We start from the raw sequence: 23,772 nt of genomic DNA, 5'->3' as shown, positions 1-23,772 counted from the left end.
TCTTGTCTTCTACAAATTGTACTGAAAACTTACCTAATGTCATGCAACATATCCAGTGGGGCACATAATTGAGGCTTTTATGTTGTGAAAACTTTTTATCTGGTAAAATCACAAATATAGGGAATATAGCTTACTGGTGTGTGGCTGCCCTCAAGAATGCCATTTTTACTGGCCAGGAGACACAGGAGACTATAGAAAGGAAGAACAAAATAGTTTCCATGGTTTCAGGAATGCAGTTGTCTGCAGATCTGGATGGGACTGGTGTCTCACAGAAACTTAGTCAGTAGGATATACAGATGGGTACTGTACATTCAGGCAGCAGGCAGAGACATGGTGAAAAAAACAGGCAAAGGGTTGGTCTAGCCATCAGGCAGAAACGTGGTCAATTAACAGACTAGAGTCAGTACAGGCCAGGGGCGGCCAGAGCATTGTGGGCGCACAAGCGCCACCCCCCTAACACCACCGCCGTCCTCCTTATCCATGTGCCCAGCCCCTTTCAGGACACCGGGCACATGAATTCCTATGGCGGGGGTGGGCGGAGGTGTGTTTTTTGAAGCACCTGATTAGAGCCAGAGGCTTTAATAGGCGTCAAAATAGGGTGGGCTCCGGGGGCGCAGAGAGTGTGCCCCGATCCTACCTAATTGTGTGACCATAGCAAATTAATTTTCACACTACATTTCCCCCCCTGCCAATCAGAAGGCAGGTCAGTGAGACCTGTTTCCCAATTGGCCAAAGCACCAGGTGATCCTATTGGATGCCTAGTGCTGTGGAAGAGGAGACACGCTGGAGCCGGACCCAACGCCGCCCGGAGTGCTGGCTGATAGTGTCACGAAACCCGGAGGGGGGTAGTACTTGTTGTTTGCCACCCCCCCAGAAGAAAAGCCCACCAGCCGCCACTGGTACAGGCAAAAGCAACACTGCACCAGTGTGGTGGTACGAAGGAACACTGTTTCTGGCATAAATTGGTCTGGTGACACTGGGGCTGGTGTGGCAGTGTGAAGGAAAACTTTTGCTGGCTGCACTGGTCTGGTGAGATGGCAGAAATCAGGAGCACCGTTTATAGCTACTGTACACTGGTCTGACAACATTGTGACTGATGTGGTGGCCATTAGGGACACTGTGACTGGCTGCACTTTTAGGGATCATTCAGACACGAGAAAGGGGGCAGTAAAACATCAACGATAAGCCACGGTTTTACTGCCCTCAACTGCTACAGAGGCAGCAGCGAGGGGTGTACACATGTCGCAGCTGCAATGCTTTGCAGGTGTGTTAGGATTTATACCCTGTTGCTTTTGTCCTTCGACCGCAACCCATTCAAGTGAATAGGGGAGCTTGTGCGGGGTCCAAGCCAGGCAGCCAACTGCTCTCTGAAAAGCAAACTGAACACAGATTGTTCTTCGGAGAGCATCGCACATCCGAACAAGGCCTTATGGCGTTACTGTGACTGGCTGCACTGTTCTGGTGACATAATACTGCTGTGGCGGTAATCAGAGACAATGGCTGGCTGCACTGACATACAGTGAAATCAGAGCAGCCAACCATTGTACATGATCACCATACCACAGTGACACTGCACTTGCTTTGGTGAAAGTATGTTCATTTTTTTAAAGAAGCATCACGGTGGTGACATTGTACTGCTGCACTGACATACAGTGTCATCAATGTAGCAGCCAGTGTCTCTGGTCCTTTTTCATCAGATATCCGATCAAGCTGACTTTCATCAGTCTTGCCTACACACCATCGGTTAAAAATCCGATCGTGTCCAACGCGGTGACGTAAAACACAACGACGTGCAGAGAAAAATGAAGTTCAATGCTTCCGAGCATGCGTCGACTTGATTCTGAGCATGCATGGATTTTTGACCGATGGATTTCCCCACAGATGATCGTTTTTTTCTATCGCTTTTTTAACCATACGAAAATTTTAAAACAGGCTATTGACTGTAATGCCCTGTACACATGATCGGTTCGTCTGATGAAAACGGTCCATTTTCATCAGACGAACCGATCGCGTGTACAGGGCATTACAGTCAATAGCTGTGAGAGGAAATGACTCAGAATGCAGTCTTTGTTTACAAATGTAATGGCTGTGATTGGTCACAGCGATCACATGGTACATTGGCTCAGTACACCGCTGTGTGATCAGCTGTGTCCTGGTCACAGGGCATGCCACTGCACGCCTTAGGGGGCACGTACGAAATGGAGGCGGCCGTTTTAAAATTGCCCTCCTTAATCAATGAAGCTGGTTGATGTGGTTAATGGTAAAAAAAAATCATAAAATTATACATTTTTTAGACCAGTTTTTGACATTTTATTTATCTTTCTAGCCAAACCGACAGTTTAAACTGCTTTATCATTCAGCCAATATCAGGATTATTATTCTAGATTTTTGTACATGGTATAAATCTGCAGCTATTGAACAGTAATTAGAGTGCTTATTTTATAGAACACATACACAGCTCATCAAAATATACATATAATACAGTAAATATTACAGCTTAGAAAATATTCAACGTCCAAGAGTTCAATGTCGGTCCACTGAAAAAAAAAAAAAAAAAAAAATCCCAGTAAGTTTGACCAAGCCTTAAAGAGAAGATGTCATTGATTCAAATACTTGTGCGAGAAGCCTCAGCTGAAAGAAGTCATTATCTGACACCCGTGTTGCAAACTGTTGCCTGGACAGTGAAGCTGAACTTATTCAAAGAGTGGCAGCAAATGCGTGAGGTTTTTTGAGCTTTAGGACAGGTTCCCTTTAAAGGGTATATAAACCCAAGAACTATATATTGTTATATATTGGGACTTACCAGTCCTTAAAGGGTCACTAAAGGAAAAAAAAATTTTTGCCTACAATTAATGTCTGCAAGGTAGACAGACAGAATAGTGTAATGATTCTGTTAAAAAATTAGTAAATACTTATTAAATTCCTTCATCTATATCACCTCCGGCGTTCTAGTTTCTTTTCTCTCATTCACTTCCTGGTTTGCATCGCTCGTTCATGTAAGAACTACATTTCCCAGCATGAATTGCGGCACGCCCAGTAATTCACACCTCCTTGAAGTCTCTAACACGTAGAGAGCGTCCTGCCACACAGATATAGGGCCAAATCCACAAAGAAATTGCGGATCTTAGTTTTAGGCAGAAAAGTTACACTGGCGCAATTTTAGTATTTTAGGTAGCGATCCACAGAGCACTTACCTCTAAAATTGTGCCAGTGTAGCTGATCTCCTTGCATCTTAAGCGATCCCTAATTAAAATGGGCGATTCCCATTTAAATTAGGGCGCGCTCCCGCGCTGGACGGACTGCGCATGCGTGTGACGTAATTTTTCCCGACGTGCATCGCGCATATGTAGTTTACGTCGGGCTTTGTGGATAGCGACGGGTTCGTAAAGTTGCGACGGGAAAAAAAAATCAAATTTAATAAAAAAACGCGGCGATCGAAAAAAAAGGTATGGTTTTGCATGGTCTACTAAAGTTAGTCCATATAAAACCAACCTTAGTTTTGCGCAAGCAAATTCGTAACTTACGCAAATCACACAATGCCTAAAGCTTTGTGGATCTCCGTAAGTACTAATTTGCATACGCAAGGAGGGATTTCGACTCGAAATGCCCCCAGCGGCGGATGCGGTACTGCATCCGAAGATTCAACAGCGTAACTAAATTACGGATGTCGGATCTTCTGCCTAACTTGGGAAAAATCCTTTTGAGGATCGCTCCCAAAGTTAGGCACAGAGATACGCAGGCGGAACAGCAGTTCCGCCTGCGTATCTCTTTTGTGGATTTGGCCCATAGTTCCCAGGAGGGGGTGAGCACGTTACTGACCACCGCAGTAAAGCCTCCCATAACGGTGGTCAGTAAAATCAGACAAGCAGGAAGTGAACAGAACAGAGAAGAAATAGAGCAACTTCTGAGCAAAAACTAACAATGAGGAAGTGAAAAGAGGAATGTCTGCAGGTAAAGGATGCTTATTATGAAAACAAATATTTCCTTTACAACCCCTTTAAATGAAGTGGCTTTTAATTGATCACTTGGTCATCCTGCCAGTAACAGTTAAGTGTAAATTCAGCTCCCTGCCCCGTGTTCTGAAATCTCAGACAAGCTGTACACTTCGAATGGTTGTGGAGGAGAGAGGGCTACAGATAAACAGGTACGACTCATGTGGGAGGATTTGTTTAATCTCTGTGCATCACCTGAGGCCAGTCACTTCATTGGGTATATATAAAGGTTTACAACCATTCAAAAAAATTAATTGTTGGGGTTTACAAACACTTTAAAGCAGGCCATAGACGAGCTGAAAAACAAACATAATTTGTGCCGATTGTCACATCGTTCGTTTTTCGCATCATTTGTGTGCCAACTGCGACTTGTGGTTTTTGTGCTGCAATCCAAAGTGCCTGATCCAACATGCTGTTTTTTTTTGAAAATCTAAACAATTGATGTGCCATCAATTTTTTAGATTTAAAAAAAAAAAAAAAAAGAGTCAAAAATCATTTGGGTGATTTTTTTCATTTTTCGGTCGGAGGAACTTTTGTATATGGTCTGCTTAAGGAGTACCTTTTGTACAGTGCATTTCAGTTCATATTTCAGTTATTGGTGCCTGCTAATGGGATACATTTCCCACAGACATATAATTAGATGTGCCACCTTCAATACAGTCTTACTCCCTCTGCTGCAGCAAAAAACATTTTTTACGTTTACAGTCCAACTTCAGCTAAAACTTTTTTTGTTTTGGATAGAGTAGGGAAGGGTGGAAGACACTCCCAGGGTATTATTGCTACCCTGGTTCCAGCCCATGGGTATCCTGCAACTAAAAAGGGCAAAATCATTTGGAAAAAATGTATATGTGGAATATTTGCTGTTTTTTTTTTGTGGAAAATTTGCTGGCCAGGGTCTGGGGATTACAGGATCTACCTATGCTGAAGCCATGATGACATGTCACAGGACATTGTGTATTTATTGGGGTAGATCCACAAAGAAATTACGCCGGCGTATCTATTGATACGCCAGCGTAATTAAAAAATTCCTGCGTCGTATCTTTGTTTTGAATCCTCAAAACAAGATACGACGGCATCTCGGCTAGATCCGACAGGCGTACGTCTTCGTACGCCTTTGGATCTTAGATGCAATTTTTCAGCGGCCGCTAGGTGGCGTTTCCGTCGTAATCCGCGTCGAGTATGCAAATTAGCTATTTATGGCGATCCACAAACGTACGTCGGCCTGGCGCATTTTTATCCGTCGTTTGCGTTTGGCTTTTTCCGGCGTATAGTTAAAGCTGCTATATGGTGGCGTACTCAATGTTAAGTATGGCCATCCTTCCCGCGTACAATTTTGAATTTTTTGCGTCGTTTGTGAATAGGAATTTGCATAGAATGACGTCACCGTCTTAAGCATTGGCTGGTTCCGGTTTAATTTCGAGCATGCGCACTGGGATACCCCCAGGGACGGCGCATGCGCAGTTTAAAAAAACGTTGATTACGTCGGGTCACGACGTATTATCATAAAACATGCCCCCATCACAGCCATTTGAATTCCGCGCCCTTACGCCGCGAGAGATACACTACGCCGCCGTAACTTATGGCGCGGATTCGTTGTGGATTCAAACCAAAGCAAAGTAAGTTACAGCGGCGTAGTGTATCTTAGATACGCTGCGCCCGGCGCAGATGTATGTGGATCTGCCCCATTGTGTGTGGGGAAAAGGGTACAACCTGAATGCTTAGTGTAGTAAAATCCCATGTACGATTCAGTCTGACACTAGCTTTAATGCACGGTGCAAATGTCTTTCCTGCAACCAAAGAAATTTGCACGATTCCCCCAGTGGGAGAAGGCGTCCCCGCCGAGAGAGGACCGTGCCATAGCGGCTAGCGATAATTGCAAGAGAATCCAGCAGGCTGGTTGTACCCAATTTGATCAATCAACTTGCCATAATCGGAAACAAATTTGATCAACCTGGTGCATTCAGCTTGCCCAGTAACAGAATCTCAGCCGGTTTCTGCTGAACCGGTCAAGATTCGAACTGTGTATGGCCGACCTAAAACATTTGTTTTACAGCGTTGTCCTGTAACATAGTTTTATTACTTGTTCTACCTGCCATTATCTGTTATACTTCATTTGACAGGATGGCGACACTGTTAGTTGTGCAGTGAAAATGCACAGTAGTGTCTTCGCCCTGTGGACAGTGTAGCCTTAGATAGACATGTACTTTATATTAAATACGACTTTAAAGTACAAAGGCACAGCGCTTCCATACAGAAAAGCCCCATCTGGCTGCATTTAGAGTAAAGTAAACCCTGATGGGTTTTACTTCCTCTTTATTATCCTGCAAAGTTAAAGCATAATGGGCTACTATGCATTGCATAGCAGCCCAATATGTGTCACTTACCTGAAACCGAAGGCTGCAATGATGTCCCCTCTGGCTGAAAGCGTCCATTCTTCACCTTTCTTCCTTCCGGGGTCGCGGACTCCGGCTCTGTGACAGGCCGGAGTTGTGTGACGTCACTCCCGCGCATGCGCACGGAAGACGCCAGTCACGGCATGATTCCTTTAGAAACGCCACGATCGTGCCCTTTCTAAAGTGCACATATTACATTGGCACATGTGTTCATTGTAAATATCTCCTAAACCGTACAGGTTTAGGAGATATTTCCAGCACCTACAGGTAAGCTTTAACATAGGCTTACCTGTAGGTAAAAGTGGTTGTACGGAGCTTACACCCACTTTAAGTAACATTCAGGTCTAGTTCTCCCCCAGCCTGTGACTGGACAGTGAATGGAGAAGCAGAAGACTGATGGCTAACGCAATAGGATGAACAAACCTAATATATTCCTATACCTGAGATCTATAGATAGATATTTAAAGGAAATGTCCACAGTTTTGACTTTCAAAAATTAAATATGAATGGGCTTTTTCACCCCACGGATTACCTACGTACATGTGTGCCAATAGAGGTGGCACTGCCATGACAATATCTCCTCCTTCTGATGCTCAGTTTGCTCTAACAAGGGGCATGGTATGTTCAATAAGGGGACATTTCATTGCTTAGCCTGCTGGGCTTCAGAAGAATTGTGCACCTGGCCTCACAATTGCCCACCCTTACAGAGCAGTTAGAGCACCAGAAGGTTCACTTTGAGCCCTCTTACACAAATGTGTGTTGTCATGTCAGTTCAAAATCACACGACAAGTCCCACCCTATTCTCAGCAATGGATCAGTTAAAATCTTTGCAACTCAAGTTGCAGCGACTTTGTAAAAGGTTCCTGCACTACTTTTCTGCAATTTCATTGTGACTTGCATGGAGTCACAAGCCGCAATGAAATCAAAGATCCAAACTGTACTGATCTGCGGTGTTGAAGTAGCGCAATTTCAAAGCCGCACTGGTGCGAACCAGGGCTAAGGGCTGGTGTACACAGGGGTTGCTGTCAAAACACAGGATTTTTACAATACAAAATAGCGCCAATGTCATTTAAACACATAACGCGGTGTTTGTTGTACTGTAAACTAAATGGGACATGCTGGAGGGGATTATTCAAAACTGGAGCAGACGGAATGTAAAGCAGCTGTTCATGGCAACCAATCAGCTTCTATCTCTGGCTTGTTCAGTTAAGCCTTAAAACGAAAAAGGTATAAACTGATTGGTTGCCAGGCATGGCTGCTCCAGATTCTGTCTGCTCCAGTTTTGATACAGTCTGTTGACTTTGTTCAGAAAAAAATGTGATGCAAGGCAAGTCAAACCCTGAACTGTTCACACTCCAACATTGAGATCAATGGGAATCTGTTGACCCAAGTTTGCATACATACTAACAATTCAGTCCCACAAACCCATTTATTTTTATTTTTACATACCAACAACTCAGCCCCAGTCCTCAGGACACATTTAACCCAAGCCACAGTCTTGCCCAGTTATGCAGGAACTTCCCACTCTCACCTCGCAATCATTGTAATCAATCCTTATTGAACAAGAGGGCATCCCAGAATATTGTCCAGGTATCATCGGGACCGAGGTCCAAAATGAATGATAGGTCCTGGCAAATCTGGCACAGTTGGGATCTTTGCATTTGAGGTGTGTTTTTTTTTGTTCTTTAAAGATGCACTTTATTTTATATCAAGTAAAGGAAGAAGAAGAAGAAAAGAAAGAAAAAAAAAATGTACGTTTTAAGGGCTTGTTTGTCAAGCTGTGCTAATCTGCAGGCTCAATGCAAGAGCACATAGAAAACAGTTTTTTATGTGCCCTGTCCACAGCCTAACATTGCGTTGGGGTGGAGTGTGCTGCATCAAATCTCACTGCACGCTGCAACACTAAGTAGTGCCCGTGGTTGAACAGAATATCATTTTGTGACAAAGTAAAAAATAAAAAAAGCAAACTGTTGTAAGAATGCATACCAGCATGCATGCTTATCCCAGGTGTCAATGCGTCCCAAATGCATATCAGACACCGGTAAAGAACCCCCCTGTACACTGGTACTAACACTGACTCATACTGATGGGCTTTAGGACTTCACTTTCTCCAATCAATATCTTGTGCTCTTGAGTTCAAAGCTGAACTCTGGGAAAACAAAGTCCTCCCTTGCAGTGGAACTGCACCTGTACTGCAAGAGTTAACTGCTCATTTAGGCCTAGGAGTACTGGGTAAACAACTTTTACTTACTTGATCCTCTGCTCCTGCACGCTTCTTCCTGCGGCTAGACCAAGTTCCTCCTCCACTATGCTCTGGTGATCTAAGGTCCTGCGACCTAATCAGGACCGATGGAGGGACCATAGCCCTCCATTGGACAGCAAGATGCTGGCGATCTCTGGCGATCTAAGGTCCTGCGACCTAATCAGGACCGATGGAGGGACCATAGCCCTCCATTGGACAGCAAGATGCTGGCGATCTCTGGCGATCTAAGGTCCTGCGACCTAATCAGGACCGATGGAGGGACCATAGCCCTCCATTGGACAGCAAGATGCTAAAGGACAGTCCACTGCCAGAGAACAGGGGAACACCACTAGGGAAAGTGTGGGGGGTGGAGGATCAGGTAGGTCAAAGTGCCTTTCCTGTCCTCTAGGCATAGACAAGCATTTAACCCTTGCAGTTGAGGGGCAGTCCCACTGGAAGAAAAGCCTTTTACTTTTCCCAGAGTTGGGCTTCAACATGACAACATCTTGTACAACGACAAAATAGTGAAACGGCTTACAGTAAAATTCTGATTCACAATAAAAGGCCTGAATTTTCAGTCGAGGAAAAGGCACTATACCTAAAAATAAGAACAAGGCAACAAAAGGCTAAATTCATCCACACACATTACAAGCAGACTTTACAATCTAAGTTTAGGCAGCAATATGCAGAAATCTCCACAGTTGGGAAGGGGTTGAACCCACTGTTGTTTTTGCTGTCTGTGTTCCTGCTGGGCAGGTCTACCCTCCTGTTTGTACTGGTGACCACTATCACCGAGAAAGTGAGGGGAAATCCAAAGACTTAAAGGGGAGGTAAAACCTTCCAATGGGGATATCCATTCCGGAGAATACAGGGGTTGATTTACTAAAATTGGAGAGTGCAAAACCGGGTGCAATTCTGAATAGATACCATTCAGCTTCCAGGTTTTTTTGGTTGTAAACCCCAACATATACCCAGTGAGGTGAATAACCTCAGATGATACAAAGAGATCAAACAAATCCTCCTACATAGGATTTACTTGTTTATCTGCAGTCTTCTCTTCCCTACATCCCTTCTAATGGGCAGAAAAGTGTTAAAATCTTTCTTTATCTGACAAAAGCACAGAGGAGGGGGCAGAGAGGTTGCACTAACAGTGTGTGAGCGCTGATTGGAGGAAAGGAACACAACCCCCTCCACACAGCAGACGAACTGTAATCTGAATAGACAAGCTGTCTGCTGAGCTCTCCCACCCCTCCCTCCCGATAAAAACTTCTCAGAAATGACTCATGCTGATAACAGAGGAACGAAGCACCAGAGAGAAAACTACACTAAGGCTGGCCATAGACAGTGCAAATTTCTTTGCTGCAGCCACGGGTTGCAAGAAAGAAATCTGTACGATTCCCCCATCAGCACAGAGTGTTGACAGGGGAATCCCTCCTGTCGAGATTGTCTTCACCTGGCGGGGCAGCCGTCCCCACCGAGAGAAGAGTGTGATTACCGCTAGTGGCTATAGCAGCTGCTTGCTATAATCAGGAGCGAATCTGGCAGGATGGTTGTACCCAAGCTGATCAATCAGCCTGCCCATTAATGATTCGAATCTCGGGCGGTTCAGAACCGGCCAAGATTCGAACAGTGTATGGCTTGCCTTAGAGCTTTGAAGAGAGATAAATCCTACAGATACATGTGCTTTGCTCAGATTCCATGACTGAGGTTTACAACCACTTTAACTAAACAACCTGAAGTTAGAAGCTGATTGGCTGCCGTGGACAGCTGCACCAACTTTTGCACTTTCCAGTTTTAGTAAATGAACCCCACAATCTAGGAAGAGAATTCACTTTGAGAGATTTCCCCTAACTCCCTGTTGTGTCTCTGAGTTAGGATGTGAATAGAATGTTTCCCTATGAGACATAGGCAGCAAAAAATAAATAAATGGACCTGAAGATTATTTGAAGTGCTGGTTCACACCAACACGATGTCAGACATCTTATGTGATTCGCACTGCTGTGCAGATCACATGTGATGTCTGTGCGATGCAAATTCAGCCATATTGTATAGCTGAATTTGCATCACATTCAGACCACAAGCGTGCAGGACCCTTTTTTTTGTCCGCAACCAGAATCGGTGTTCACGCCCATGCAATCCGATTCCTGTTCAAATTCACAATTCGCACTGTGATATGCGAACCGATCTGGGGTGTAATAACTTTCTATTAACACCCACAACGGTTTGCATAGGGCAGTGTGAACTGCCTGCGAATTCTATGCAATGCGAGAAGTGGCAGTGGATTTGCACTGGTTCCCGCATTATGCTGGTGTGAACCGGCACTAAAACATTATATCTTTTCTGAAAGCAAAGGATCTGTAGAATAAAAGGATGGTAGTTGCAAACTTATCTTGCATGATATTTCACAAAGTAATCCCCATTTGTTTTGCCATCTAGTTGACATAGTGCCAGAGTCTACCACAAAATCAAAACATAGGGAGCCATTTTGTGGTATAAAAGGATAAATTCACCTTTTGTAACATGTGACACACATATTTAGGGTGTAAAATGTAACAGGTTACAGATGCAGCAGCCCCCCTCACCCCTCCGATCCCCTGTTGTGACAGTGAGCGGGGGGGGGGGGGATCTTCTCACGCACTTCCTGTCACAATTAAAAAAAAACACCCACCCAGGCGCATCATTCATTAACACAGTTCTGTGATTGTGAGAACTACAAGTACTGTACCGACAGCCTTTGTGACTTTTGGCTTGTGGCTCTCAGTGAACAACCAGCACTCTACAGCAGGGAAAATAATTATTTCATCCCCTGCTAATTTTGCCTATTAGTCTTATCATATGTGTATTTTAAATGATAAAGACAAAATATCAACCAAAAATCCAGAAAAAACACGATACAAATGTTATAATTCGAGTTGCAGTTCAGTTAGTAAAATAAGTATTTGATCTCCTACCAACCAACAATAATTCTCGCTCCCACAGACTTGCTACACTATGTGCTCATGTGGTACACAGATTAGTCCTGTCAATTAAAGAAGGTGCTCCCAACGACAACTTGTTATGTGTATAAAAGACACCTGTCCATAGAATCTCTTTCTTCCATTAAAACCTCACCATCATGGGCAAGACCAAAAAGCTCTCAAAGGACATCAAGGACAAGATTGGAGACCTGCACACGGCTGGAACGGGCTACAAGACCATCAGCAAGAAGCTTGGTGAGAAGGAGACAACTGTTGGAGCGATTATTTGCAAATGGAAGAAATACAAAATAACCACCAATCACCTTCGGTCTGGAGTTCCATGCAAGATTTTACCTCATGGGGTAAGGCTGACCATGAGAAAAGTGAGGGATCAGCCCAGAACTACACAGGAGGAGCTTGTGAATGATCTCAAGGCAGTTGGGACCACAGTCACTAAACAAGCCATTGGTAACACAATACACAGCCATGGATTGAAGCTCTGCAGCGGCCACAGGGTCCCTCTTCTCAAGAAGGCACATGTACAGGCCCGTCTGATATTGCCAAAAAACACCTAAAGGATTCAGGGAAGGATTGGGATTAAGTATTGTGGTCAGATGAGACCAAAATGTCACTCTTTTGCATTAACTCTACTCGCCGTGTTTGGAGGAAGAAAAATGCTGACTATGACCCTAAGAACACCATCCCTACAGTCAAGCATGGAGGTGGAAACATTATGCTTTGGGGCCGTTTCTCTGCTAAAGGTACAGACCGACCTTGCCGTATTCAATGCAAATGGATAGGGCTATGTACTGTAAAATCTTGGATGAGAACCTTCTTCCCTCAGCCAGAACACTGAAGCGGGGGTCGTGGATGGGTCTTCCAGCATGAAAAGAACCCAAAACATACCGCCAAGGCAACAAAGGAGTGGATCAAGAAGATGCACATTAAGGTCATAGAGTGTCCTAGCCAGACTGCAGACCTTATTTCCATAGAAAATGTATGGAAGGAGCTGAAACTTCAAGTTGCCAAGCGAAACCTTAAGGATTTAGAGGAAATCTGTAAAGAAGACCAAAATCCCTTCTGAGATGTGTGCAAACCTGGCAATCAACTACAAGAAGCCTCTTACCTCTGTGCTTGCCAACAAGGGTTTCTCCACCAAGTACGATTTTTGGTTGATATTTTGTCCTCTTTCATTTAAAATACACCTATGATATAAAATATAGACCCTTCATTTCTTTGTAAGTGGGCAAACTTACAAAATCTGCAGGGGATCAAATAATTATTTCCCCACTGTAGGTACAGTAGTTAATTGATGCTCTCTGTCAGGGTGTAACTGCCTGCCCGTTTGATGTACAAAAACAGAGCTTACACTCACAGTCTGTAAGAGCCCTGCATAGCGCCCGTGATTACTTTGCAGGCTCCTAGTAAAAAAAAATTTTTTTTAATAATACATTTTGATTAATAAAACAAATCATAAATGCACTTTAAGAATGTTTTTTTTTCTTTTTTAAATTAAATATAATAAATGCACTTTTTTTTACCTGCAAAAAAGATGTGCATTTTTATTTATGTTTTACAAAAGGTGAATTTATCCTTTAAAGGAAACTAATAATAAATTCCCGGGGGGAGGAAGGGGTGTACACCAAGATCAAGAATAGCACAGATAATGTTAGGTAGCATAACAAGTCATATGAGACAAACCTGAGGTGCTTTGATGCTCAAATATAACAAAACAAATATGATCACACTGTGCAAAAACTGGATAATTCGAATGTTGCTAGGCTATTTTCTTTTTAGGACGGCTGTTCTTTATTCATGCCCTTGCCTGTTTACACTAATAAATGATCATTTGTATTGGTGAACCTCACAAATAGTGCCCCCCCCCCATTGTTTACAGGCAACGCATATTTGCTGAAAAAAGGGAAAAAGAAAAGAAGGAGCAATGGACTGAAAACAATGAATATACCACCATTCATAGCATCTGAAGAAAAAGAAAACCGAATATAAATAGGATAGTTTTTTATACCACCAGTCGCTCAAACATTTGCTGCACCGTATGCAGTTCAAAACATGGTCGCTGCAAATTCTCTATAAAATTGGGCAATATTTCACAATTTAATACACTAATACATTTGTACAATTCACAGTTAATAAATATTTCGAAAATCTTAATTTCCTGACAAAAACGCCTGAGGTTTAGCAACAGGCCGCAGACCTTCCTTCAACCCTCCATGTGCTTTCATACTCTTAAATCTTTGTGCCTTTAAGTTTGGAAAGTTGAACGTCCAATATGCAAAAAAAAGTTTGATGATGATTTTTTTTTTACAATTTGTGGTTGATTGTGCAATTATTAACGCAATGATTGAGGCCTGGGGGCACCTAAGTGAAATTTCAAACTGAAGCTTTCAGTTGACCGTCTCCAAACCAGCAGTATGAACCACTCCACTTGTGTGACCAATGGAACTGCTTTACGATTGATGACATGACTTGAGTTTCCAACATTTGGAGCATAACAATATGTAGTGCTATCAAGGCCTCATACAAATCCCATTTTTTTTTCTTACTAGGGTCTCTTGCCAGCAAGATACGCAAACCCACTTCTCTACAATGTCTTGGGACTGGATTTTGTTGGCACGAAGAAGGATTTTTTTTTCTTAAATATTTTTCTTGTGACCTGGCCCCAAACAGCCAAATGTCCAAAGTCCACAGATTTCCCATTAAGCGTGAGGAGTCTTTAATATGTACAATATTTTTAGTCCTAATTGATCAGGGGATGAAATTAAGATTCTGGAAACCATTAAGAAGCTTCTGACTGTCTATGTTCTGTGCTATGTGTGTCTTCTATATCTTCCTCGGTTAACCCCTTCACGGCCAGGTTGATGACCTTAAGCCACCTCTGTTTCAGTTCCTCCGTGTCGGCGGAGAAGCAGTGAACTGACTTAGACTGGGAAAGTCTGAAGCTGAACTGCAAATCTACTCCACGAGGGGATTCGTCAACAAGGTAGCCCAGCAGTGGGATGGTGGTCTGGGCCTTTACATCCTGGAAAACAAAAATTTTATTGGCAACCATTAACAAACTGTTTTTTCACCCAAAAACCAAGAGAAGAATTAATTTACTCTAGATTAGTCATTACACCTATATGAGCTTGGTGGTCTCCCCATTCCAAAACCATGGGCATTAACAGTCCCCTTTGCAGCCTCCGCTCCCCTGGGAAGATTTTCCACAAGATTTTGTGTGTGGGAATTTGTGCCAATTCAACCAAAAGAGCATTTGTCTGATACAGATGTTGGATGAGACGACTCCATATTTATACCAAAGTGTTCAAAAGGGTTGAGATCAGGGACACTTGAGTTCCTCCACACAAAACACATACTATTTCTTTATAGAGCTGGCTTTGTGTATACCTATACTGGAACAGAAAAGGACCTTCCCCAAACGGCTGCCCAAGCTTGGAAGGGGAAACATCTCTGTATGCTGAAACATTACCAGTACGCTTCGCTGGAAACACCTAAACTCTATAATCTGGAGGGACTTTCATTTACTTTTGGACATTTAGTATACTTCAACTCTGTGCCGATTTAGAGACATAATCCGTGGTTCTTCTTTACAGGTACAGGCAGGGGCTGAATGCATTACATTTCAGCCTCTAGGTTGAGGAAACCTGCCTCAGTCCATACAATGTAAAGAGCTGTGAATGGCAAACTGATACCAACAGCACTCCAATGTTCAATATTTTATTCAGTAAAAATGGAACACCCGAGTTACGAACTCCTACTTACGAACGGCCTCAAATGCCAGCCACTTGTGCTCCACGCTGGTCCTGGATACCTCTGAGCACCTCTGGACACATCCCACACTGTAGTACTACATGTATTGCATGGCCAGAAGAGCCCCAGATAACATAACAAGCTCCCGGAACATCCCACATCCATGCACAGGCGGAAGTTACACTTACGAATGCAGTGTTGCGACTTACGAACAACTTCGACTTACGAACAAACCTACAGTCCTTATTGTGTTCGTAACTCGGGACTGCCTGTATTTCTATATAAACGTGTATATAAAGCCCAAACTTTTTTTTTTAAGATATAGTAGGGAAGGATTAGAACCTCTGTCGGTTTTTATTGCTGTCTGTGACCCCCACTGGGGAGATTATGCTCTCTTTTAGTACTTGAGACCAGTGTCACTAAGACACAAAAATATGGGAAACCCCAAATTTTATGTTCTTTACTGGAACAAGAAGAGAGAATTCTTCCAATGGGGACAACTGAACTGGTTTTAAAAATTCTCTACTCTATCCAAAACAAATACAAACCATATTATCCTCCACTGATCCATATATATTTTCATCATTTGAACAGTGCTCACATATTATGCAGGACTTCACAACAATTTCTCTTAATAATTTTTCAGCATACGTTTGGAGGGGGTATCAAACGATTTTCATACCTGTGGTGCGCCAAACATGTACAACACAAGTGCCTCCTGCTTTGGGATCACACACCAAACTTTCTGCCATGGTTTGGATTTTTCATTATACTGGAGAAAACTGCAGATGGCGCTGTTACCCGATACTTCTGCAGACTCGATCTGATGCCATAAAAGAAAAATAAATTGAAATTTGTACAATAAAATAGGCTGTAGTTGCTAATAAAATGGCAATAAGAAGCAACTTTGTATAACATAACAGATAAAAACAGTTAACTGATGTCAGAAAGACTTTAACCCTATCGGAGGATAATAGTTAAAATGTTATATAGTCCACCAGAAATCTAATTCAACAACCCCTTAGCATGCCTTCTGAGTGTCATTCAATCCTAAACCCAGCTGTGCCTGGAGGTCATTAAAGTCTAGATACTCAGCCCACGTTAAGTAGCATTGGCATCAGTTTACTTGAATAGAACTATGTCTAATAATAAAAAAAAAAGTGCATTTTTACTAATGCAATTGTAGCTGACATTTACAATATTAAATAGCGGACACTGCAGCCTGAAGCTGGAAGTTATTTGTGGGCTTAAGGCTTATTTAATTAGTAAAGCCTCAGTCTGCATGCGAGAACCACCAGTTGTGCAAACCTGGTGTGTGATTTAGTCTTTGACTAAGAGTGGCTTGTGTCTCTCATGTGGCGAACACTCGTTTTTCGGCATGAAAAAAAAACGGACGTTTTTCCAACTTCATCATTAAAAACGATGTTGCCCACAGACCATCGTTTAAAAAAAATGATGAACAAATCGCGGTGACGTACAACACGTATGACGGCACTCTGAAGGGGAAGTTCTATTCGCCTTTGGGCTGCTTTTAGCCGATTCCTTTTTAGTAAAAGACGATTTGCGCTTTTTTGTCTGTTAAAGCGTGATGAATGTGCTTACTCCATTATGAACGGTAGTTTTACCTGAGCAGCATTTTCCAAGCTTCTGGACGTGTGGCCTGCCTACAGGGAGCTGTGAGGAGGTGATCCAGTGAGCGGGGTCTAAAAGACTGTGGAGAAGAACTTCCAGCGATCCTGTTTCACATCCCTGAGCTGAAGAGACAGAGGGACGGGATCAAGAAGGATCCAGAGACATCTGCGGGTTCCAGCCATCCTGTGAAGCTAAGGGGTGTGCTTGTGTTGACTGAAAGCAGGATCCAGGGACAGCCGGAGCGGAGGTTTCCAGTTCTTCAAGGCCCAGTGTGGTGTGTTTGCTCCTGAGGACTGCATGCAGAAGAAGGTGCCAGCGAGTCAAACATATATACCCAGAAGACTTTGTGGAGGCGACACGGATCTCCTGCTGCTAGGTCCCTGTTGACAGGGTGACGCCCATCCCCTCATCATTGCCTCGTTTTCCATCTTCCCCTTAAGGTACTGTGTGTTCCATCTGCGGATAGCATGATAACTGAAACCGTGAGCTCTGATCCCATGAAACTGTTGGTGGCTGCTGGTGAACACCATACCTGGTGTATATAAGCTTGTTGAGTCTGCTATATCATCGTATCTAGACTGTCCACTGTTATATTGAAGTTGATCTCAAATTAAAAAGGATTGTTTTCTCAACATTTTTTACATCAACCATTTTTCTTTATCTTTATACTATTTGGGTGATTCGTCATTGTGGATATCCATGAGTGCGGATTTTTTGGTGTTTTTTTTTTTTTGAATTAGAAAAAGGTTCCTGCACTACATTTGGTGCAACTTGCATTGACTTCTGTTAAAGAAGTTGTATGATAGAAATCGTGTCAAAGTTGCGCTGGGATGTTGACTTTGAAGTCGCGGCAGCGTGAAATGGGCCTTGGAGACACAAGGTATCAGTTAGCTGCCAGTGTGCCTGGTGCAGTGGTGATAGGTGGCTGTGTTCTGTAGATAGTAGTCTTGGTGTTTATTTAATCAAAATGAGATAACAGAATTACATATAGGTAAAGTAAATAACTGATTGTCAGAGTATTTATTTTTAAATTCAATATCATGCAACATCTGTCATATTCATTGTATATTGTTTCACTCATAAATAAAATTTGATGGATATTTTGCTGCTGGAGACCTGAAGATTTTAGAAAAATGGGTCACGAATCCTACAATTTGGAGAAAATGTCGGGTAATACCGAGCTGAAGGAACATCTTACGGATTTGCAGACAGACAGAGCTCTTGAAATGCAATTTGAATGCCAGACTTTGAAAAAATTGTGGGGGTTGCAACACTAGATATGTTCCCAAGATTTGGTGGAAAAGCACTCCGTGTTCTCATTCCATTTGCAGTAACATATTTGTGCGACAAAAGAGATCCAAAGGCAAACCTGCAGATCTCATTCAGCAAGAAAGCTCCACGTTTTGAAAAAATAATAGATGAGAAGCAGGAACAAAAGTCATTGGGGTCGATTTACTAAAAGGCAAACAGACTGTGCACTTTGCAAGTGCAGTTGCATTCATTTTCACCAGATCCTAGTGAATGTGGTGAAGCTCTGCTGATTTCCATCATCTACTCATCATGTGCAAGCAAAAATGTTTTTTTTCTGGATTAGAAATGAATTGCTCAATTTATATTTGTGTTTTATGTTAAAACCTTTTTTTTTTTTTTTTAAGTTCAATTTGTTCACCTGCAGTATTGTATGTGGTTCAAAATTTGAAAATAAGCTGGTTATGGACTGATTGGAATTTGACCGTCTCAGCCGCGATCACACAAATTTTGATCAGTGTGGCTGACCCTGCTTGACAGAATTCGATCAGATGAGGGACATGCTGGTAAAACTTTTATCAATCAGCAGCTGCCGATAGGTGCATTCGGACGATGGCAGGTCCTGCTGTTGAAATGTAATGACTCTGCAGGGGTGGGGTTGGGAGTTCCCCCCATCTACATAGTTTGTGTGAAGGGAGGAAGCTGTCTGCAGTTAGCTTTAGATGTCTTTATCCTCAAATGAGATATTCATTTGCTAAATTATGCAGACATTAATTAAACATTAACTAGGGGTGTGGGGCATAGAAAAGTTTCGGATTTGCTGCTATAGAAACTGGAAATCACTGTAGTAGACACTGCTACTACAGTGATTGCCACTAGCTTCTGGGTCCTGTGCCAAGTGGCTGCCCTTCTGCTTAGAGAACACAGAAGGTCACTTGCTTGGCATGGATGGCAATTAGAGAACACTTTGCATTTTCTCAATGAATGCAAACCATTTTCTGCTTGGACTGGGTGGAGATCGTGACATCACTGCTCCACCTCCTCCAGTCACAGGATGCTTTGCATTGATTCAGAGAATGCAAAGTGTTCACTGAATTGTGCCCATGCTGATTGAACAACCTCCTGGTTTTCACTAAGCAGCAGGGAAGCCATTTAGGGCCTGGAAGCTAATGGAGGTCACTGTGGTAGTGGTGACTGAAAAAGCCCAGGAAAGAGAGTCACTCCTCTGGCTCATTTAGGTGGCTACTGCTGGGGGAGAGGGGATATCAATGGCATTTAGGCTTTGAATATCTTCATAGCACAGGATATGGCCTCTGTGTTGCCTTCTTACCTCCAGTATACCCCTTTTCTTCTCTTTTTCCTCACTGTCACTACTGCCTCGTAATATGTGGTAGCAATCTTTGCATACTTTGTTGATCTTGTTATTGTCATACTCCAGAGCAGCCTTGTAATCGGAGCACTTCCAGCAAACCACCTGAAAAGAGAATAATTGGATTCAATTATAATCATATCTAAATGACACTTCAACAAATATCTTACATTATAACTTGGGTGGATTTTTTTTTTTTATTTAACTTGTCCTTGGATAGTCTTTATATTTTTTTTATACAAACTGAATGGATTGTTTAGATGGGCCCTCAAAAAACACAGACATGCTAAAGCAAAAGGGAGGTTGTATGAAGATTGGACAATCAGACTGTAACGTGTATGGCTGCCTTAGAGATTCCCCCCCCCCTTTCCTAGAGGCATATTGAGATGCCTGGAATCTTCAACCAATTCCCATCTTCCCTGATTCCACCAATGGAGCTACAAATAAAACCCAATACTCCCAGGTATGGGGCACGTGAGATGCTTTCGCCTTCCTTCAACAATTTGGTGTCTGAGTAGCCAATCAACAGGCTTGAGGGCTGTCACATGGGGGGTATGTTTACTTTATGCAAATACCAACCTTCAGAAAGTCAGTCATTGCATAGGAATTTCAAGATCAGTGATACACTGGCAAACTGGGGAGGAAGGGAAGTACTATGAGACTATAGATTCCATTTAAAGTGGTAATAAACTTAGTCTTTTAACTTGTACCTAAAGGTTTACCTGTAGGTACTGTGAATATCTCCTCAACTTACATTGTTTAGGAGATATTGACACTGCGTGCAGCCGGTGAGGTCACTAGCGCATGCGCTCTGAAGGTCCGGCAAACCGTGCTAGACCTTCAGAGCCCATGCCATACACATCACGGTCCCGGCCACCATGAACCCAGAGGGAAGACCGGGATGGAAGCTCTATCAACGTGCTGCTGGAGGGTTTCGTTTTAAGGCAAGTCTCTCATAATATGCTAGTATGTGATGCATACTAGCACATTATGACATTGACTTGCAGGGAAAGTTTTGTTTTTTTATTAAGCTGCAGTTTACTACCACTTTAATCAAGATACCAAACCCATATTTTTTAGCTTAGAAAAAACTCTCACTATGCAACTGGTTGTGATAAGACTGCTAAAAAACAGAAAGGTTGTCACTGATCTTGAAAGTCCTATGCAATGACTGACTTTCTGAAGGTTGGTATTTGAGATTCACTCGAATATAATAGTCCAGGCATGGAAGTGTGGATATATAATAAAGATATGCACACAAAATTCTTCCACTGCTCCGACAAATACCATTCACCTAAATGTATATTAAAGCGGAGTTCCACCCAAAAATGGAACTTCCGCTTTATCCACTCCTTGCCCCCTTACATGCCACATTTGGCATGTCATTTTTTGGGGGGGAGTGGGGGCCTTAGGAGGAGTGGGACTTCCGCCGAGGGGCTGGTAAGGCGAAAGTTCAATCGCCTTACTGCAGCCCCTCCCTGTAGGCGATCGCTTGTCCAATCGGACGGCGCAGCGCCGCTCGCGCATGCGCAGTGGGTGCCCAGCCGTGAAGCCGAAAGCTGTCACGGCCGGGTGCCCACACTTGGAGAGAAGACGCCGGCCGTAGAGAAGCGGAGCCCCGGCCGGCGCGTCGCTGGAACCGTGGAGCAGGTGAGTGTATGTTTATTAAAAGCCAGCAGCTACACTTTTTGTAGCTGCGGACTTTTAATAAACATAAAAAAAGGCTAGAAAAAAAAACTAAAGGAGAGGGGGGGGGGGGGGGGGGGACCAAAGGCCAGGACAGAATTCCTCAAGGGGGAACAAAACTGGATTTAATACGAGACAATTAAAATAATTATTTTATTATAAATAATTCCACCATAACATTTAGAAAAATGTAAAAAAGATACCTCCACCACATGATTATGCAAATTGATAACGTTATCAAGAACAGGGATAGCAACAGCACATTCAGACCCAATCAGACACCAGCTAAGAAATGCAAAAATAACTGACGTATACTGATTAAATAAATACAGAATTTCACTTTATAACATACATAGCCACAGGCCCGGCAGTGGTGCCTCCTCCGTGTCAGGGCATTAAATGGCTCCTTGCATTTCATGCACATTGTCACCTCATTGTCCCGGATCCACCGTGGCGCTCGGAGTCCCAGCTCAGCACTCTGGAATACAAGATGACACAGTATTAGGATAAAGCTTGTAGATGCAGGTATGAAATATGATGAATGCTGAAGCATCTTTAGACCTCCTATGCAATGCAGCTACATGGTGGTTTTATTGCAATGTGGCTCCCAAACACATTATACACTTTGCGCCAACGGACCTTCACTGCAGCACACTACACGGCATAAACAGTTGTGGTGCATTGTGTAAAAAGATTAGCGGGTGGAGTTTTGTTCCCATGTTGTGCCTTAACACAACATGTCAATGTGCAAAATACAGCACACGTCTCCACAATGAGCAGAGAATTATATTACTTTACAAAAATGTTACTTTTACATGAATGCTTTTTGCACAGATTTAGTAACTCTCCCTCTAGTGGACAAATCGAGTCAATGTACTAAAACTCTAGAATGCAAAATCTGGTGGAGCTCTGCATAGAAAAGAATCGGCTTCCAGTTTTTTTCTTGTCAAAAACTGAACAAGCTGAAGTTAGAAGCTGATTGGCTACTATGCAGAGCTGCACCAGATTTTGCACTCTCCAGTTTTAGTAAATTAACTCCATTGTGTACCTATTTTTCACTACAACTTCTCTAACCAATAACTGCTAATATAAACTTCAGCTCCAACAGAGAATAAATGTTTTCAGTCAGTCAGACCTGACTGGTAGGATTAAAAAGTTATGTTCCAGCAAAAAAGTTTTTTCCCCCCATTAGGATAGAATGGAGAAGGGTTAGCGCCCTACGTAGTGTGTCCCCAAACAAGAGATTTTCTTTCTGCCCCATTTGACATCTGACATCTAGAAAGGAAGGGAGGGAAAATATCCCTTATGGAGACACAGACCACAATGAATCCCAACAGAGGTCCTCAGCCTTCCTACCTCTTCACTAGAATATTAGGGCCTAATCCTCAAAAACCCGGCGCAACGTAACTTTTTCCATTTAAGTTACACCGCCACAAAGCACTTAGCTAGAAATTTTGAGCGGTGTAACTTAAATCCGGCCGGCGCAAGGCGTTCCTAATTTAATGGGGCGAGTCCCATTTAAATTAGGCACGCTCCCGCGCCGGACGTACTGCGCATGCTCCCGACGTCATTTTCCCGACGTGCTTTGCGTGGTTTTACGTTGCGCAGGGTTTTGAGAATCGCGACGGGCGTAAAGAAAAAAAATACGAGTTGCGGCGAAAAAAAAAAAAAAAGACAGCGACGCGGGATAGAAGGGTCTACTTTTACAAGGCCTAAACAGTTTAGGCCTTGTAAAAGCAGCCCTAATATTGCGACGGCAAACTAATACTTACGGAGAAAAAACGAAGCGTAAATCGTGGATCTCCGTAAGTGCTAATTTGCATACCCGAAGCGGCATTTCGACGAGAAATGCCCCCAGCGGCGGCTGCCGTACTGCATCCTAAGATCCGACAGTGTAAGTCCCTTACACATGTCGGATCTTCTCCCTATCTATGTGAAACTGATTCTGTGGATCAGTTCCAAAGATAGAAACAGGGATATGACGGCGTATCAGTAGATACGCCGGCGTATCCCTTTTGTGGATTACCCCCTTAGTTTCTATTACTGTTGCCTGTTGGGGTTGATTTCCTTTTACTTTTTGTAGTTTCTGACATCCATTAAATAGACAAAAATTTGAGATCTTTCTTCCACTTCCTGTTTAATCTAACATCTGTGAAATAGGAAGAATTTATATTTATTTTTTCTTATTACAGGTATTGATATAGTGCTGATAATTTATGCAAATAAGTCTCCTAATTCCATCCATGTACTACATGCACCCCAATATTTTATCCCTTTACAATGTTGTCAGCACAGAAAAAATACTTATCTGTCAGAAATCCGACGAGTACATAAGTTCCTGAAGAGATGGACAACACAGTGGGGTTGATTTACTAAAACTGGAGAGTGCAAAATCTATTGCAGCTCTGCATAGTAAAGCAGCTTCCATTTTTTTTTTATCAAAGCTAAATTGAACAAGTTGAAGTTAGAAGCTGGTTGTCTACCA

The 23,772-nt window shown here is 42.9% G+C and overlaps 1 protein-coding gene across 5 annotated transcripts in view; it reads right to left on the bottom strand.

Moving 5' to 3' along the window:
* Positions 1-13,588: 13,588 nt before the first annotated feature.
* The window catches only part of FGD4 (FYVE, RhoGEF and PH domain containing 4), a 199,529-nt gene continuing 189,345 nt past the window's right edge, over positions 13,589-23,772 (bottom strand). For all 5 annotated transcript variants that reach the window (XM_040345761.1, XM_040345760.1, XM_040345763.1 and 2 more), the window contains 4 exons: positions 21,640-21,765; positions 19,563-19,706; positions 16,035-16,175; positions 13,589-14,624 (listed from right to left, as the gene is read on the bottom strand). In XM_040345761.1, the coding sequence (XP_040201695.1) occupies positions 14,382-14,624; positions 16,035-16,175; positions 19,563-19,706; positions 21,640-21,765 (654 nt within the window). In that variant the 3' untranslated portion in view covers positions 13,589-14,381. The remainder of the gene's footprint in view (positions 14,625-16,034; positions 16,176-19,562; positions 19,707-21,639; positions 21,766-23,772) is intronic.

This window comes from Rana temporaria, chromosome 3 (genome assembly GCF_905171775.1).
Source record: "Rana temporaria chromosome 3, aRanTem1.1, whole genome shotgun sequence".
NCBI classification, from domain to species: Eukaryota; Metazoa; Chordata; class Amphibia; order Anura; family Ranidae; genus Rana; species Rana temporaria.
The sequence above is the reverse complement of the archived record's forward strand: the minus strand, read 5'-3'. Positions and strand labels throughout refer to the sequence as shown.